The following is a 15,201-nucleotide window of genomic DNA, read 5'->3' as shown; positions in this document are numbered from 1 at the left end:
AAAAGGATAAAGGTTGAAATTTCTGCGTTTCCAACCGTTTGTCCTCAGTGAAAAGAGGCTCAAGGTGGGGGGGGGGTCCCCGGTCACGGTGCCAAGGGCGCCCGTGGGGGCCCTGCGGCCACGACCCCGCCGGGGCGAAACGGGCGCCGTTACAGAAATAACGGGATTTGGCCCCAGAACGGCCCCGGGGGCGAGGGGGGGGACACACACACCCACCCCCCCCAGGGGTGGCTCTTCCCCTTCGCGGGCGGCCGGGGGTTCACCTGTTTGTGGGGGCAGCCCCCCCGGATTTACACCGTCCCGCTGGCCCCGGGGGGGTAACGGGAACGGTTTAATCCGCGTCTGATCCGGCACCGAAGGTTGAACCCGGCGCCGAGCAGCTCGCCGAGGGGGGGGGAGCCCAGCCCTGCGCCCCAAAACTGCTGCTCTCGGCTGGAAAAGCTCCGAAGCTTGTCTGGGGGAGGAGCAGGGGCCGCAGCCGGGTTTAAATTCTTTCTAGCGGAGATCAAATTCTCCTCGGCTTTGTTCTGGGCCTGTCTGAGAATAAAAGGAACGTGGGATTCCGCCTGCCCGAGGCGACGCGCCACGACACCCCCTTTATTTTTTTTTTTCCCCGTCCTGTTCTGAAGGGGAAGTTTGTTTCCCAGCTGAAGGGAGTTTTTGGCAAAACTGAGCCTTTTTGGGGGGAAATAACAGAGAACGGCGGTGCTGGGGGAGGCACAGCACGGCCTTTCTACGCAGCGCAGCTGCCGAGCTCTTCAAATTTACAAAGAAACACAAATTTCAGGCAAAACGTAAAGGCCAAAGTGGACGAGAGTCCCTTTATACCCGGCAAACACTTCTGGGTGTTGGAAGCACCTGCCCGGGGTTGACTTTCCTGCTGTCCCGGCCCCTCTGAGGCAGGTTTTGAGGTCAAACAGACCCGAAGTGTCAGCGGGCTGGGGAGCACAAGAACATCATCTGCGGTCAGTCAGCCAGGAAACGCCCAAGTAAGCGACAGCCAGGAACCGAGTCTCTCCAAACATTCATTCGTAAAAAATAATTATTAAAGCCTTCTTCAAAACATCTTTAGGAAAAAAAAAAAAAAAAAGATACAAAAAGTCTGATTTATAAATACAGCGACACCGGTTATAAATAAATGCACTTTGATTCTCCAAAGTCTCGGGAAGCTTTTCCCTGCCCCGCCCGGCACAGGAACGCTCCGAGCGGCCGCGGGTGAGCCCGGGCGCTGGCAGATCCCACCTTCCCCTCTGCCGGGTGGGAACGAGGAATTCCCTCGGTGCCAGGACTGGACGTTCACGAGCCCGTCAGGCCGCGCCGCCGGGTCTGATCTCTCAGCAAGGAGACGTTAACGAAGGCCAGAACCGAGAGAAAACCCGGACACGCGTGGGAAGAACGCAACGGAAGGTCCACAAAACTGAATTATTGCCTTGAGTCCTGCCAACGGTTACAAAACTGGGACAAAAAAAACCCCAACACAACAAACCCATAAAACCCCAAACCAATGAACTACGGGCCAAAAGAGCTCCGGATTTTTATCTTGCCAGAGATACCCGGAGAGCAGGCCAGCTGCTGCGCCTCGCAGCTGCGAGTCTCTCCTCGCCCTTAAAACTTTTCCGCGACCGACGGTGTTTTTCTAAACTTCACTTGATCAGTTTTCATCACCAAGCTCCACGTGATTACTCGAGCTGCTTCCAAGCCGTTCCCTGCTGACCCCCCTAATCCGCTGGGCTAAACGGATCCCTGCGCTAAACCGGGCTGCAAAGAGCAAAAAAAAATACAATTTCAGTAACGAGATCAGCTGCTTATTAAGAAAGGATTTAGTATCTTTAAAAGCTGTTTAGTAAAAAAGAAAGTGACGTGTGTCACAGCACCACAGGATGGCTTGGGAGGGGCCTTTAAAGGGCATCTAGACTGGGCAGGGCCACCTTCCCCCAGCCCAGGTTGCCCAAAGCCCCGTCCAACACGGCCTTGAGCCCTGCCAGGGAGGGGGCAGCCCCAGCTGCTCTGGGCAGCCTGTGCCAGGGCCTCACCCCCCTCCCAGGGGAGAATTTCTGCCTCAGATCTCACCTGAATCTCCCCTCTCTCAGGTTAAACCCCTTCCCCCTCGTCCTATCCCCCCCCCCTTTCCCGCAGCCCCTTTCAGCCCTGGGGGGCCGCTCTAAGGTCTCCCCGGAGCCTTCTCTCCTCCAGCTGAACCCCCCAACTCTCCCAGCCTGTCCTCACAGGGGGGCTCCAGCCCCCCCAGCATCTCCGTGGCTCCTCTGGCCCCGCTGGAGCAGGTCCGTGTCCTTCTGCTGTTGGTGCCCCAGAGCTGGACCCAGCCCTGCAGGGGGGGCTCCCAGAGCGGAGCAGAGGGGAGAATCCCCCCCCGGCCCTGTGCCCCCCCTGCTCTGGGTGCAGCCCAGCACACGGGGCCCTTTCTGGGCTGCCAGCGCCCGTTGGTGGCTCACAGGCAGTTTTCCACCCCCCGGCCCCCCCAAGCCCTTCTCCTGGGGGCTGCTCTCCAGCCCCTCCTGGCCCAGCCCGGGTTTGTGCTGGGGACTGCCCCGACCCCTGGGCAGGACCTTGCCCTTGGCCTTGCTGAGCTCCGTGAGGGTGTCACGTCCCCCCTCTCCAGCCTGCCCAGGCCCCTGGGGAGGGGTCCCTTCCCTCCAGCCCCCCCCAGCTCGGTGCCAGCGGGGAACGTGCCGAGGGCGCGCTCAGTCCCTGTGGCCCCGTCCCCTGAGGACGTCACTCGTCGCCTCTTTTTTTCCCCCATGGACACGGAGCTGCAGACCCCAACTCTGAGCGCAACCACCAGCCAAGTCCTCCTCCCCCGAGCGGCCCATCCCAGAGCCACCCCTCTCCAGCTCAGACGAGGCTGTCGTGCAGGACCACACGAAGTTGGGCACCCGCCCAGGCAGACGGCATCACCCTTCCCTTCCCCACCGACACCGTAACCCCGGCGTAGGCCACCAAACTGCCCCGGCCCCACGTGCCCTTGGCAAAGCCACGCTGGCCATCCCCCATCACCTCCTGATCCTCGGGGGCCCCGGCAGAGTCCCCGGGAGGATCCGTGCTGGAGCAGCATCTCCAGAGCCAACTCCACTCCCCAGCTGCCCGGCAGCAGCTGCGTACGTAATCAGCCCCCGTTCAGCACCAAAGCGTCAAACGGAACATCTGACTAAATATCGTAAAGTCGAGGAGGAATTTTTGGTGATCCCTTTTGGTAGTTAAGGGGAAGAGCCCCCCCAAACCGTTCCTGAAAGACCCGGGGTGAAGGGTGGTATTCCCCAGCATCGTGCACGCCCCGGCTGACGGACGTTGAGCTCAGCCTTTGCTCTTGCACTGACGGTTGCCTCAGTCAGGAAGATTCATGGTTTTGGAAGAAAACGAACATGTAATTCACTTTCTGGCTGAAAGGGGAAATCCCCTCCACATCTCTGCAGATTTTAAAGCAACACCCCACGAGACTGTTGGTTTTTTTTTTTTTCTGAAGGTCCAGATCCAGTCCCTCGGCTTGGCGGAAGGGAGCGCACACCTCAGGTTTCTGCAGGGTCACTTCTCAGTGCTGTAACTCCCAGGCAGCCGAGCGCCAACGCCAGCTGCTTTGGCAACGAGGTATTTCTTTTCCACTCCCCAACAAAGCAGGTATTGACATCACCAAATAAGCCGTCAGGTCTCACCGGTTAAAATTTTGTTAAAAAGCTTCCAAATCCCTCAAGGTCAAGCTTTAAAAGCACCTTTAGGCCCGGCGCTGAAAGCAGAGTTACGCTGCGAGGGGCTGGGGAAGCTCCGACCCCGGCGACGGGGCAGCTCTGCCAACGGCCCTCTGCTCTCAACACCACGCGCCAACAGCACCTTATTGAACAACAACAGAAAAAAAAAAAAAAAAGAAAAAAAAGTTACTTTCCTTTAAAAAAAAAAGTCTATGACCAAGGATTAGGAGGTTACAGTTTCCACAACGATATCAGTGGGCTGATCCATTTCCAGCAGGGACAGCACCGATTCCTTGAGTTCTTCTGGGGTGACCCCAAGCGGGTCCCCCTTGGCGACCTCGTGGAGCACCGTCCCCTCGGCGCCGTTGGGCTGCTGCCGCACCATGGCTGCCAGCCTCAGGCGGTACTCCTCCGCCTCCTGCTCCTTCTTTCGGAGCTGGCTGCGATATTCCTGAGCCTTCTGGTTCGCCTCCTGCAGCCGCTGCTGCAGCACTTCCCTTTCAACGCTGCCCTGCGGAAAACAAAGCGGAGAGAGCCCACGGTGGAGGCCCAACCTGCCACACGGAGCGCTCCGACACCTACCAGTTATAAAAGCAAAACGCTCCGAGGCGGCGCTGGAAACGGGCTCGGGTCGAGTTCTGTTGGACTGGTTTGCTCAGCCCGTGTCACCGGGGGCAGCCGGGACACGGGGAGGCACCGACTGGCTGGCGGGTGTCGGCCCCCCGGCGCGGGGAGGCACGCTGGGGAGTTACGTGGGAGCTCGCCATCAAGAATTTCCAAGGTTGGAAGCAGGTGAGACCACGATGCAAGAGAACTACAGAGCTGTTAGTGCTGAAAAGTTGGGAGGCAACTGAGAGGAACGTTCCTTCTCCCAGCAGAGAATGACGGCGAGTCATTCCTGCTGCTTTAGGGAGAGCTGAGCCTTGGCTCACACCCAGCCCGTGTGTCGTGCTTCTACAGGAAATCCTAAATAATCTCAGCAGACGACCACGATTCATCTAAAAACCCTGAGCTACCCCTTCAGCTCAGGCAAAACAGCCACACGAGGTTTAGCTGGCTCTTCTCCTCCTCCCCGCACTGCACCGAGCATCGCCGCTCCCCAGCGCCCGCGTGTTCCCTGCCGCTGCAGGAGTGTGTGTGGGAAGGGCAGGGAACCTCGGGGCAGAGCTCGTCACACAGACACCCCCGGGCTCTGCTCCTCCGTTCCAAGATGGTTTGGGCAGACCAGGAGCCCGCCATCCCCAGCACAGCAGAGGAACCCGCAGGACACGACGGCAATCCAAGTTACAAGCAGGAGTATCTACCTTGTCTTCCGAGTCATCTACATTTTGTTCTACTTTTTGCTTCTTGGCCGGCAGCTCTTCCTCCTCTTCTGCATCATCTCCGTCTTCAGCGAGAGTCTCTTCTGCAACCTGACCAGCAGGTACAGTTAAAACTGAAAAATTGAAAGGTGACAAATTATCCAGTGCGAGACATGCACAGATGTTTCCCAAAGAGTTCTCTGAAGTCAGCGCATCGGCGCGGGCCTGGGGAGACGAGACCCGCTGAAGCTTTCCCGGAGAGGAGAGAAACTCCGGTCCGGGTCTCCAATTTTTGTTGTTCAGGCCCCTGAAATTCCCGAGCATTTCACCACAACAGGGCTGGCAGAATCCAGAGTCAAAGATTTGCACCTCAGAAAACATGTGATGTAAGAACTATCATTGCGATGCCTCGGCAGCGCAACTGAAAGCCGAGAGAGGCTAAGCAGGAGGAACAGAAGCTCTGCTCGGAAATCCCAGCGCACGGTCGCAGGGGCTAAGCTCTGAATCAGCTTTAAGCACGAGCAAGAGCTGTAAATACTCCAGAGAACAAACACATTTTAAATCTGCAAACAGGGGTTTGGGAAGCCAGTAGCAACAATTCTACTTGAATTCTATTTCTTGAATAAGAGAAAGGCACCACGTGAGCTACCGAAGGTAGCGCTACCTAAACAGCTCTGCCTTTGTCTTCCTTAGACTAAGAACGGTTTTTACTTGTAGTAACTTGGCAAATTTGGCAAATAATTCTGAGCAATTAACAGCTTCAGAGAACTGCTTTTCACTCGTGAAGCCTGTGAACAGGCAGAGCTGATGTAACCATCTCACGCTGCAGCGCCGTGTGCGTGTCACAGCAGAGCGGCTCCGCTTCCTCATTTTCCTTTTCTCCACCCACTGTTAATCCAAACAACAGAGCATCCCCGGGACACGCTGAGAGACTTGTTGGTAGCAGACAAGGCTGATGAATTACATCCCTCGAGGAAAGAGAAAAACCACTGCAGGAGCGCTCTGGAGCTCTGCCCTGCTTTACTGAGCACCACGTACATTTGCCTTGTAAAACGGAGAGATTATACTGCCCTCGGCAATACAACTAGTTATGGGAGGAAGAGGCAGATTTAAGCTGATATTAATGGCCTAATACTAAGTTTTACAAGAACAGCAGAGTGATTGCTAAAGGTAAGAGGCTGCAGTTTCATCAGCCGAGTGATTTGCTCCCAGACAGGGAAGTTCACCACGAGATAAAGGAATCACCTTCGCCCGGCTGCCGAAGAGACAACGGCTGAACCGGGCATTTCTGCTCACGGTGTTCGGTTTTAACGCACAGATCGAAATACTGAAGCACAGCAGCATGTAGTAAGCTCCGAACAAGTGGCTGGCAAGCTCTGCCACTGACATCAGTCACAGAGGGATTTTAACCCCTCCCGGAGCCCGGCGGTCAGGCACGGATCAAGCCAGGTCGCACCCGCCGCCAGCCCTGCGGGGCTCCACGGGGCTCACAGGCAGCACTTGATTTTATTTTTTTGTCTTTTTGGAGTTAATCCTCAGCGCTGCCTTCCGAGCCCAGCTCCTCCTTACCTTGCTGCCCATCCTGCATGGTCAGGATGAAGGGCTGGCTGAGGCCGCCAGCGGGGATGGCCGTTTGCAGGCTGCCCAGGGAAACGCCGTCGGTCACGATGGCGATGACGTGCTGCCCTCCGCTGCCAACCGCGTGCCGTAGGGCAGGGTCGATGGAATTTGCCTCCACTACTTCCTCCGTCTTACCTTGAGAAATAAAGCAAGTGCCAAAAAAAAAAAAAGAGTCAGCGTTTCCTTCTCTCTTCCTCGAATAGAAACTGAAGTGAAAAAAGCTCAAGTACACGGCTTGAGACTCCTGGGATGCTGCTGATGAAAAACAAGCCAAGTACAGAGAAACACATTACCGAGACATAAAGTCTGAGCAGGGGAAAGAAAATCCACTACACCTTAACAAAACAAGTCTAGTTCTGGAGTAAACCCAGCGGGTTTGAGGTAAATTAATAAATACCAGCATCTGAGCACACGAAGTGAATTAAGAAGCCCGGAGCTGGAGGCAGCTGCCCGACAGGCCTGGCCAGGCTCCCCCCGTGACCCTTCCCCCAGCTCCAACACAGACAAACCCCACGCAAAAAACCTCCTTGTGCCTCAAGAGCCCCGTCCCCACGGGCACGGCCCAGGCGACCACCAGGAGGCTACTGAGCACGGCCGGGTGACTCCACTCCCTGGGACACTTGTGTGTGACCTAACAGCTCGTACAAATAATCAGGATTTCAACCCTGCGGCTGCATCCTGCTCCCGGCGCAGGAAACAGGGGGGGTCTGACCCGCTGGGGCGCTCCGGGTGCCAGGGAGGAAAACACTCCCGCACCCCAGGTCAAGGCGTCGGCACCAGCAGCTTGAGGAAGTCAAATGGCTCCTCTCTGGGTTCTAGGCAAAACGCTTAGCTTTGGGGAAAAGAACTGAATCCCAAGGGGAAAGGATTATGTAAACTTTATCAAACCCTTCAATCTGAAGTTAATGAAAGGTCAAACATCACACTCTACAAACATAGAGTAAAAGATCATAAAAAACCCAAACACAGAACACGCCCAAACCTTTCCGTAAGAAAAACTACCAGAGCCTCCAGAGCCTCAAAACATTGGCTACCAACATTTTACCCCAAAGCAGGGACAGAAAACACTTCAAGGTCCTTCTTAAACAAATACTTATCTACATTTACTTTGATAGGAAGTAAACCTACGTTCTAGAACTCTGGGGGCTTTTTTAAATATAATTGTTAAAGCACATCAAGAGGACATACTGTCACGCCAGGCTCAGACACGCTGGCTAACAAAAATGAAGTTACTTCTACTGGTAACAGTTGCTCTTTTTTTAAATTAAATTTGAACTGGGATTAGCAAGAAAAAAAACCAAATAAACCCACTGCTTCACAAATATTTATTATCATCTCCTCCTTACCCTTAAAAAAGGCCAGTTTACCTCCACATCTTACATTTCCTTCGATTTCCTGGCCAGAGCTACACAAATTTGAACCGGCATCCGCCCGGTTTCCTCTACCTGGGTCTCTGTTTGAGCTGGGCAGCGGCGCCGATACCTCGGCGAGGGCCGCAAGCGCAGCAAGCACGGAGGTCGATGAATTGGGAAACTGCGCCGTGGAGATATGAGAGTCACCTGGTTGGGAAAGACGAGGGCAAACGGAAGGACCGTCAGGACCTGCCACACCTAAACGGCGAATAACGCACTCAGAAGGCAACAATTTGGTCTTCTAGAGATCAAGATAGAGGCTGTCAAGTATTTTCTGGGCTGGCAGTGGCCGGCGGAGACGGGGAGGTGGTACAGATCATTTTTCAGTGACTGACTGTGAAAGGGCTTTGATGCTACTTTAGCACAGACTGCACCCACTCAGAATATTTTATGATCATTTTAATCGAACCGAAAGCAAGTATTTAAGTTTTTTTCTGAACCACGTCACAAAAAGAAGAGCACAGCTGACCCGATTTTCTCCAGCTTGGCTGTAAGAGGCAGGGGAAGGCAGGCTGCCTGCCGGGCCCCCGGGCTGCCCAGCTCCCCCCGGGAGACAGGGGCGGCCCTGCGAGCCCCGGACGGCGCTGGAGCCCGAGGGCTGGGACGTCCTGCACAGCGGTTCCTACGCACGGAATTTCTTGGCTTCGCGTCGTACCACCGCTTGCAAAAAACTGCAAAAAGCTGAAAAGCATCTTAAACTCGTCGGCTACCACGAGTAAATTCCAGCACCCCGGTTCTTCCCGAATTGGGAGAGTCTCCAGCTCGACTTGAGGGGCCAAAGGTTTTGGCACAAGTCAGTTCAGAGCCTTTTGCTCCAAGGCTGAGATCAGCTGCGCGTGCGGGTCTGTCCTTCCTCCCCGGGCAGGTTGGGCAACGGAAAGACCCCGGTTACTGCAATGGGGTATTGATTTGAACGAACTAAACAAGCCTTCTCACTTCCCAAAAAACAATGTTTCTTCCTCCAATTGACCACAGTAACTCCTATTCAAAGGCTGACTTCATAAGAATGAACAGGAAATTAACTAAACGGGCGCAAACTCAGTGCATAAAACCCACAATTCCTCTTAAAAAAAAAAAAAAAAAGATCCTGTACTTCACTGCCAGCTAGATAAACAGATTATAAGCACACAAAGGGAAGTTCATCTGAAGTTCCCCCGCCTTAACCCCTGCAGCCTATTTTCTCTCTTTGGTGCCAGCTCCTGGTTTCAGGAGGTTGTTGAGGGGTTATTTCCAAAGGACGACACTTGCAAAAGGCCGTGGGCTGGGCACGTGAAAAAAAAACACAGGACTAGTGACTGTCTCCAGCAGCTTATAACCCGCTTTCTTCAGAGCAGTTAAAGGTACTTGTTCGGCTTTAAAAACTTTTTCGATAAAGGAAGACATCGGGAATTTAAGAGAGGCAGGAAAAAATTATTAACCAGACGTGCTAAATCAGAGGGTTTTGTTATAATGAAGGTGCAGTCGCTGATGCCCTCTTGTGGGAAATGAGGAAAAAACCTCCCGGCGTGACCCAGGGCAGGGGACACCGGCTGTTCTGAAGCTGCCCGGCTACTACTGATCCTTGCAGTGTCGTGGGGGGAAAAGCCCAGGTGTATTTTAGTCCGGTCCCATGCGGACAGTAAGCTGCTGCCGCCGCGTTGTGGCACCGAAAGGCGATTACGGTGCAGGATGTACGAGGATGTACGGGCAGAGACGGGGATTTACAAGGCCAAGAGCTCATCCGGAGGGAGCGCTGCCTGCAGCTGCTCACCCACACAGCGAGGCCGCGAGGGGACGGGGCTGACTTCCACATCAAAGGGATGGAGGAGATGGAAGAAGAAGAATGATTTCAGCTGAAGGGCTGCATTCGCACCAGGAGAAAGTCCGAACGGGCTGTGTGTTTAAGCTAAAAGGAGCTTTCTAACAGCCTTTCAGCGGGGCGCTGGCCCCCGTGACTCCCACCTGGCAGAGCCTGACCCGTCTGCAGGGACCAGGACCGTGGCCAGAGCGTCCTCCCGGCTACAAAACCCCCGAATTTTATGCCCCTTTTGAGTTTGTGGAAGGTCCTTGACCGACGATGCCGTGCGCCAGCCACGCTGCAGCTTCCTCACGTTTTCCCCTCTCTGAGGGAGGGGCTGTCGGTGCCCCGAAGCTGCGAGCAGCCCTGGAAGCTTGGAGAGCAAGCCTGGAGCTGGCTGAAGTGGCTGTGGCCAGGCCCAGGCGGAGAGGTCGGGGTGGGGCCGCCCAAACCGGGGGTTCTCAAAGCACTCTCCAGCATGTGAACGCTCCCACTAACCAAAGGATTACTCACAGGCAGAAGTGTCTGCAGGATGAGGCCAAATAGCTTCACAAAACTTGTATTTGGTAGCCTCCTTGCGACTGAAAAGAAACAACGGTTTGGATTTCCCCAAACACAGAAAATTCACTTTAAGAGTTAACGATGAAAATTGGAATTACACAAAAAAAGAATTCGCGCTCAGCCTTGAAAAGTGTTTTCCCCACCAAAATAAGGCTCACAGGAACAACGAGGAACCTAACTATTTCCATCTAAGATGTGGGACTGAAGAAATAAGGAGTAATCTACATATCCAAGAGACCTGCTTGTTCTGCAATTTCCTCACCCAACGTTTACACACAGTAAAACGTTCCCCCAGCTCTTGTGGCCAGGGAAGAACAAGGTAAACTGTTCCCCAACCGCTCGGCAGCGCTCAGGATTTGGCACAGGCCATAATTCTCATTATTCCTCTGTTGCAATCAGCCAAATCCATTTTCTCAAGCTCCGAAACAGACCCGGAGCAGCCCCACAGCTGAGCTGAGCAGAGCTCTGCCACGCACAGCGGCGCCACCTTCACTTACATCAGCCAGAAATCTGCTTTGTTACCTTCGATGGCAAAAAACGTTCCGGGGCAGGAAGCAGTAGTGGGGTGTGTTCGGCTGGATTTCACCACTTTTCCTCTACTAAATAACCATCTGCCCTCTACTGGTAGGCAGTCTTAGAAACTTTTTTCACAACTTTCCCACTCAAGGTCACGTAAAACCTTACCTGAGGTTGTTTTGGCGTCTGCTGAAGAGACGAGACTGGCCAGATTGAAAACTTCTCCTGGTGACAGAAGAAACGGTGAGGTGAGAGTCACAGTGTTGGTGACGGGGTTCGTTCTCTCTGGATGAGTGTTTACCTGGTTCTGCATGGCTTCCTAGGAAAGAGCAGGGTCAGGCACAAAGTCATCAGGCTTTCTGTGCTGATGAGCACCTTTCAAACATTTTAGAGGCAGATTATTTCGCTCTGCAGCAGTTCAGGGACACCGGTGAAAAAGCTGTGATAAAACTACCACCTAAACTTGAAAACTTGTGAAACAACAGCGCAAGGTGCGTGGTAATAAAACCCCAACACTCCCCAAGTCCTAGCAGGCACACGCCGGTGGATCTAGAAATCCAACACACCTCATCCACCTCCGTACTTCCAGCTCTCTCTGCAAACAGAAAACGATCCCACCGGACACAACAGGATCCCTCTAGCGCAGAGGCAGCTGCGGGGCAGAGAATTACCAGCAAGTTTCTCCCTCCCTCATCTACCTGCAGCATGACCAGAGTCTCTGGATTGTTCTTGTCCAAAGCGATATCGAAAGCCGATTTATCGAACTTGCTGAAAGCGTGGACGTCAGCTCCGCATCTGAGGAGCAGCTCGACGACGTCGCGGTGGTTGTGCTCTGTCGCCCAGTGCAGAGCCGTCATTTTCAGCATGTCCTTGGCGTTTACATCGGCCCCGTTCTGAAAGAAAGAAGCTTTATTGGCCTGCGCGCCGTCCCCTCTCAGGGTCTTAAAGGTGGTGCCTGTGCGTTTCAGCATCAAGGCTTGACTCTGAGGGTGATTTAGACCAGCTTAACGTTAGGCCGGGTTGTCTGTACTTACGCTAATGAGCAGCTCTACAATGTGAGTGTGTCCGTCGGCCGCGGCCATGTGCAGTGGCGTCCGGTCCACTTTCGTCCGGGCATCTCTGCTCACGCCGGCACGAAGCAGCACTTCAGCTGTCGAGTAGTGGCCGTACTGGGCAGCCAGGTGCAGCGGCGACGTCCCGAGCTGCGGGTGAGTTTACAAGAGTTACTGGCGGTCCACAGCGGGAGAGGACAGCCACGGCAATCACCACGTGTACGTCTGGCAGTAATTAGAATCACAAAGCTTCTGGAAGAAACACATTTATCCTTTTTACCTCCACTCAGAAATAGGGGGCTGCCCATCCAATAATTTAGCTGATAAACCTCAGACTTCTCAGGGATCTGAAGATCAAACAGGGTTTGCTCTCTCCGTGGTGCCGCTGACTCGCCCCTGAGCCGCCTTCCCACGGCAGAGCGGCGCAGCTCTCACGGCAGGCGAGGTGCCGCTGTGCAGAGAAGGGCCCTGGCACAGCAGCCCCAGGCTCTGCTGCCTCTCCTGCAGCTCATCCCTTCCCCTCGCACAGCTCACAACGAACCGGCTCGTTAGTCAGGAAAGGAAGCCGACTGGTGATGGAAAATGGCTACTGATGGCTTGTTCGTTATTCTCTGGTTCTCTCTTTATCCAACTGTGACTCTTCAGTTTTGTTAAAGCTTTTCTTTCCTTTCCAGCCCCAGGATGGGCTGGTTTGTTTTCAGATTTTGGTTTTTTTTTAAGGAAACAAAAAAAACCCTAAAGGTGAGTTTCTTGACTGAGAAAGTTTAAACAATTAAATAAACTATTTGTAAAAGAACTTCCTATTACTCAGAGGTGTTAAAAGTTCTTCCCACTTGACTTGACCCATCATTTTGCTGCTGGGAACTGCAATTCTCAAAGCACTGAATCCTGTACCTGTCGGTGGCCCCAGGACAACACGGTACCTGTCACTGTGCTCGCGGGCATCAGGCCGAGATCAACCCTTACACAAACGTCAGATCATCTTTGCCTAAGTCTTGGTTCTTAAGAGTGCTTTATCTGGAATCCCCTCCACCACAGGAATCCAGAGGTGCTTTTTCTGCCAACCCACGCTCTGGTGTCACGGCTCCGGGTTCCACCCGCACCCTTCAGGCCCAGCACTACCCGCGCCCGCTCCCCCACGTACCCAGTCGGTGGTGAAGGGAGCGCCGCTCGCCATCAGCTTCCGCACTTCGTCATCTTCGCCCTTGCGAGCTGCTTCGAGCAACCTCTTCCCTAAGTCCACTAAGGACATCTTCACACATGGGAACAAGTATTCGCCGAAAGCTGCTTTAAAAGCCACAAACAGAAAACGAACAAAGAGCAGTGAGGCGGAGACCTGGTAAAAGCGCCCATCAGGACACGCCATCTTCCCACAGAACCAGGCCCAACACACGCATAAATATTTAGATTTTTCGGTTCTGTGCCCTGAAATACCAAGCAAAGGCAGCACAGAGGCTCAGCAAAGGGGTCAGACACCAGAAGCCACCAGAGCTCCTGCTTACCTCAACAGCGCCTTGCACGGAGTCGAAGACTGGCCCATGTGGATCCAGTTCCAAGAGCAGAACCTACAAAAACAACAGCAAAGCTGTTGGCACCCCACGCACATCGTTTCGATTTTTAAAGCACTTTAAGAAGTTGATTTAATCTCCGAGACCCTCTCACTGACCCCAGCACTACCAGCTAAGCCTGGGGGAAGGAAGGATGCCCGTTCTCTGCCCGTAGAGGATAAAACAAACCTCAGTGACTCCAACGCCTTCTCCAAGGTCGTGAAAGGAGCAGCACCCAAAAGCTGGGCTCAACGTACCACACAACAGTCTCTATTCATCCCAAGCTCCGTAGAGCACAGCGTGATGACGGCACTAGTGAACCACGGCGTGTTCTGACACCAAGCCAGGGCCGACTCGAGTCGTCGATCGCTCACGTGGCGCCTTCAGTACCCAAGGTCTGTGCGAAGGGGCACGGCGCCACCCCCCAACAGCCCCTCCGGCAGCATGAGGCCCTCCCCTTCACCTCCAGTGCTATGAAATAGTCAGAAAGCTCTATTTCTTCCTTTATTTCTTGTTCTTTCAAGAGAAACACCCCAGCCTGTCCTGAGTGACGAACAGGACCCGCTACGAGTAGCACAAGCCCCTGACAGTAAAGGCAAACAGCAAACCTCCCCCCTGCAGCTCACCAGGACCCCCTGCCCGCATCCTCTCCCCCCACAATTCCACAATCTCACTTTATAAGACTATTTTTTCGGACGTGCAGCTTCTTCCGAGCGTGCAGTCATTACGCGCAACCTAAAGCTCGGAAGTCAAGAGCCCAGAGCAGCTACTCAAAGAGTTCACCCTGCAGCCGGAACCTCGGCGCATTTACGATCCGTGTGTTTGACCACCACAACCCCCTCTCGCCCTTTAGGATTTTCCAGTTTGGGTCTGTTGTTTGGGTTTAGTTTATTTTTTTCCCCTTTCTCACTTCTTGCAGGACACCGCCTATTTTTCAAACGTTCCTTCTCATCGCCACACGTCGAACACGCGTGCATGTTTGCCGGGCACGACTCGTTGCACCCATCTCTGGGTTCAGAGTTAACCACCAGCTTGCGAGAGCGGCGCTTACACCCTGGGCAGGTTTGGGAAAGAAAGAAGCCGAATCCTTACGAAAACCAGTCATTTCTCTCCTCGTACCAACCCGAACCTTTGTCGCTAATTAATTACTTGGGGGCCTCGCATTCCTGCTCTTTTCCCAGCAGGATGATTTCAGGGAGGATTTCAGTCTGAGGCTCCCTCTTTTTTTTTTTTTTATTTATAAATATAAAAGTTATTTACAGTATCCGCAGCTTGGGCTGCTCTTGACAAACTCCTCCACCTCTCCGCGCCGCATTTCAGAAGTAAAAGGGAAGAGAACGCTTCTCCAAACCCCCCTGAGCGGCCGGGGGGGGGGGCGGGAGACCCGCCTCAGGACGCCCCAAAACTCCCGACCCCCCCAACTTTTCCTAGGGGACAGGAGCCCCCCCCCGGCCCAGCTCCCCCCGGGGGCCGGGACCCCCCTTCCCGCACCAGGCCCCCCCTCAGGGCCCCGACGCTCTCCCCTCCCCGTGCCACCCCGACGGGACCCCCCTGGGGTCCCCCCCGCTCCCGTCCCAAGCGGCCCCCGGCGCTGCTCCCCCACAGGGGGTCCCCCCCCTTTCCCCTCCCGGGGGTCCCCCCGCCGCCCCCCGGCCCCACTCACACGGCGGCTCGGGCCCCCCCCAAGGCACGCGGCTGTTCCCGGTGCTCGGCA

General features: G+C 54.5%; 1 protein-coding gene across 3 annotated transcripts; it reads right to left on the bottom strand.

Moving 5' to 3' along the window:
• Positions 1 to 21: 21 nt before the first annotated feature.
• Positions 22 to 15,201, bottom strand: GABPB2 (GA binding protein transcription factor subunit beta 2). Of its 3 annotated transcripts, none has more exons than XM_074929324.1 (10): positions 15,151 to 15,201; positions 13,443 to 13,505; positions 13,085 to 13,227; positions 11,923 to 12,090; positions 11,587 to 11,781; positions 11,057 to 11,207; positions 8,068 to 8,181; positions 6,572 to 6,757; positions 5,006 to 5,136; positions 22 to 4,212 (listed from the first exon to the last, which is right to left on the bottom strand). In XM_074929324.1, the coding sequence occupies exons 3-10, from the start codon at positions 13,190 to 13,192 to the stop codon at positions 3,925 to 3,927; spliced, it is 1,341 nt and encodes a 446-aa protein (XP_074785425.1). In that variant the 5' UTR covers positions 13,193 to 13,227; positions 13,443 to 13,505; positions 15,151 to 15,201; the 3' UTR covers positions 22 to 3,924. The 3 variants fall into 3 exon arrangements, with proteins under 3 accessions (XP_074785425.1, XP_074785427.1, XP_074785426.1); XM_074929326.1 differs by having other exon boundaries at positions 22 to 1,758; XM_074929325.1 differs by lacking the exon at positions 8,068 to 8,181.

The sequence above is a fragment of the Athene noctua genome, chromosome 29 (genome assembly GCF_965140245.1).
Source record: "Athene noctua chromosome 29, bAthNoc1.hap1.1, whole genome shotgun sequence".
Taxonomy (NCBI): Eukaryota; Metazoa; Chordata; class Aves; order Strigiformes; family Strigidae; genus Athene; species Athene noctua.
The sequence above is the reverse complement of the archived record's forward strand: the minus strand, read 5'-3'. Positions and strand labels throughout refer to the sequence as shown.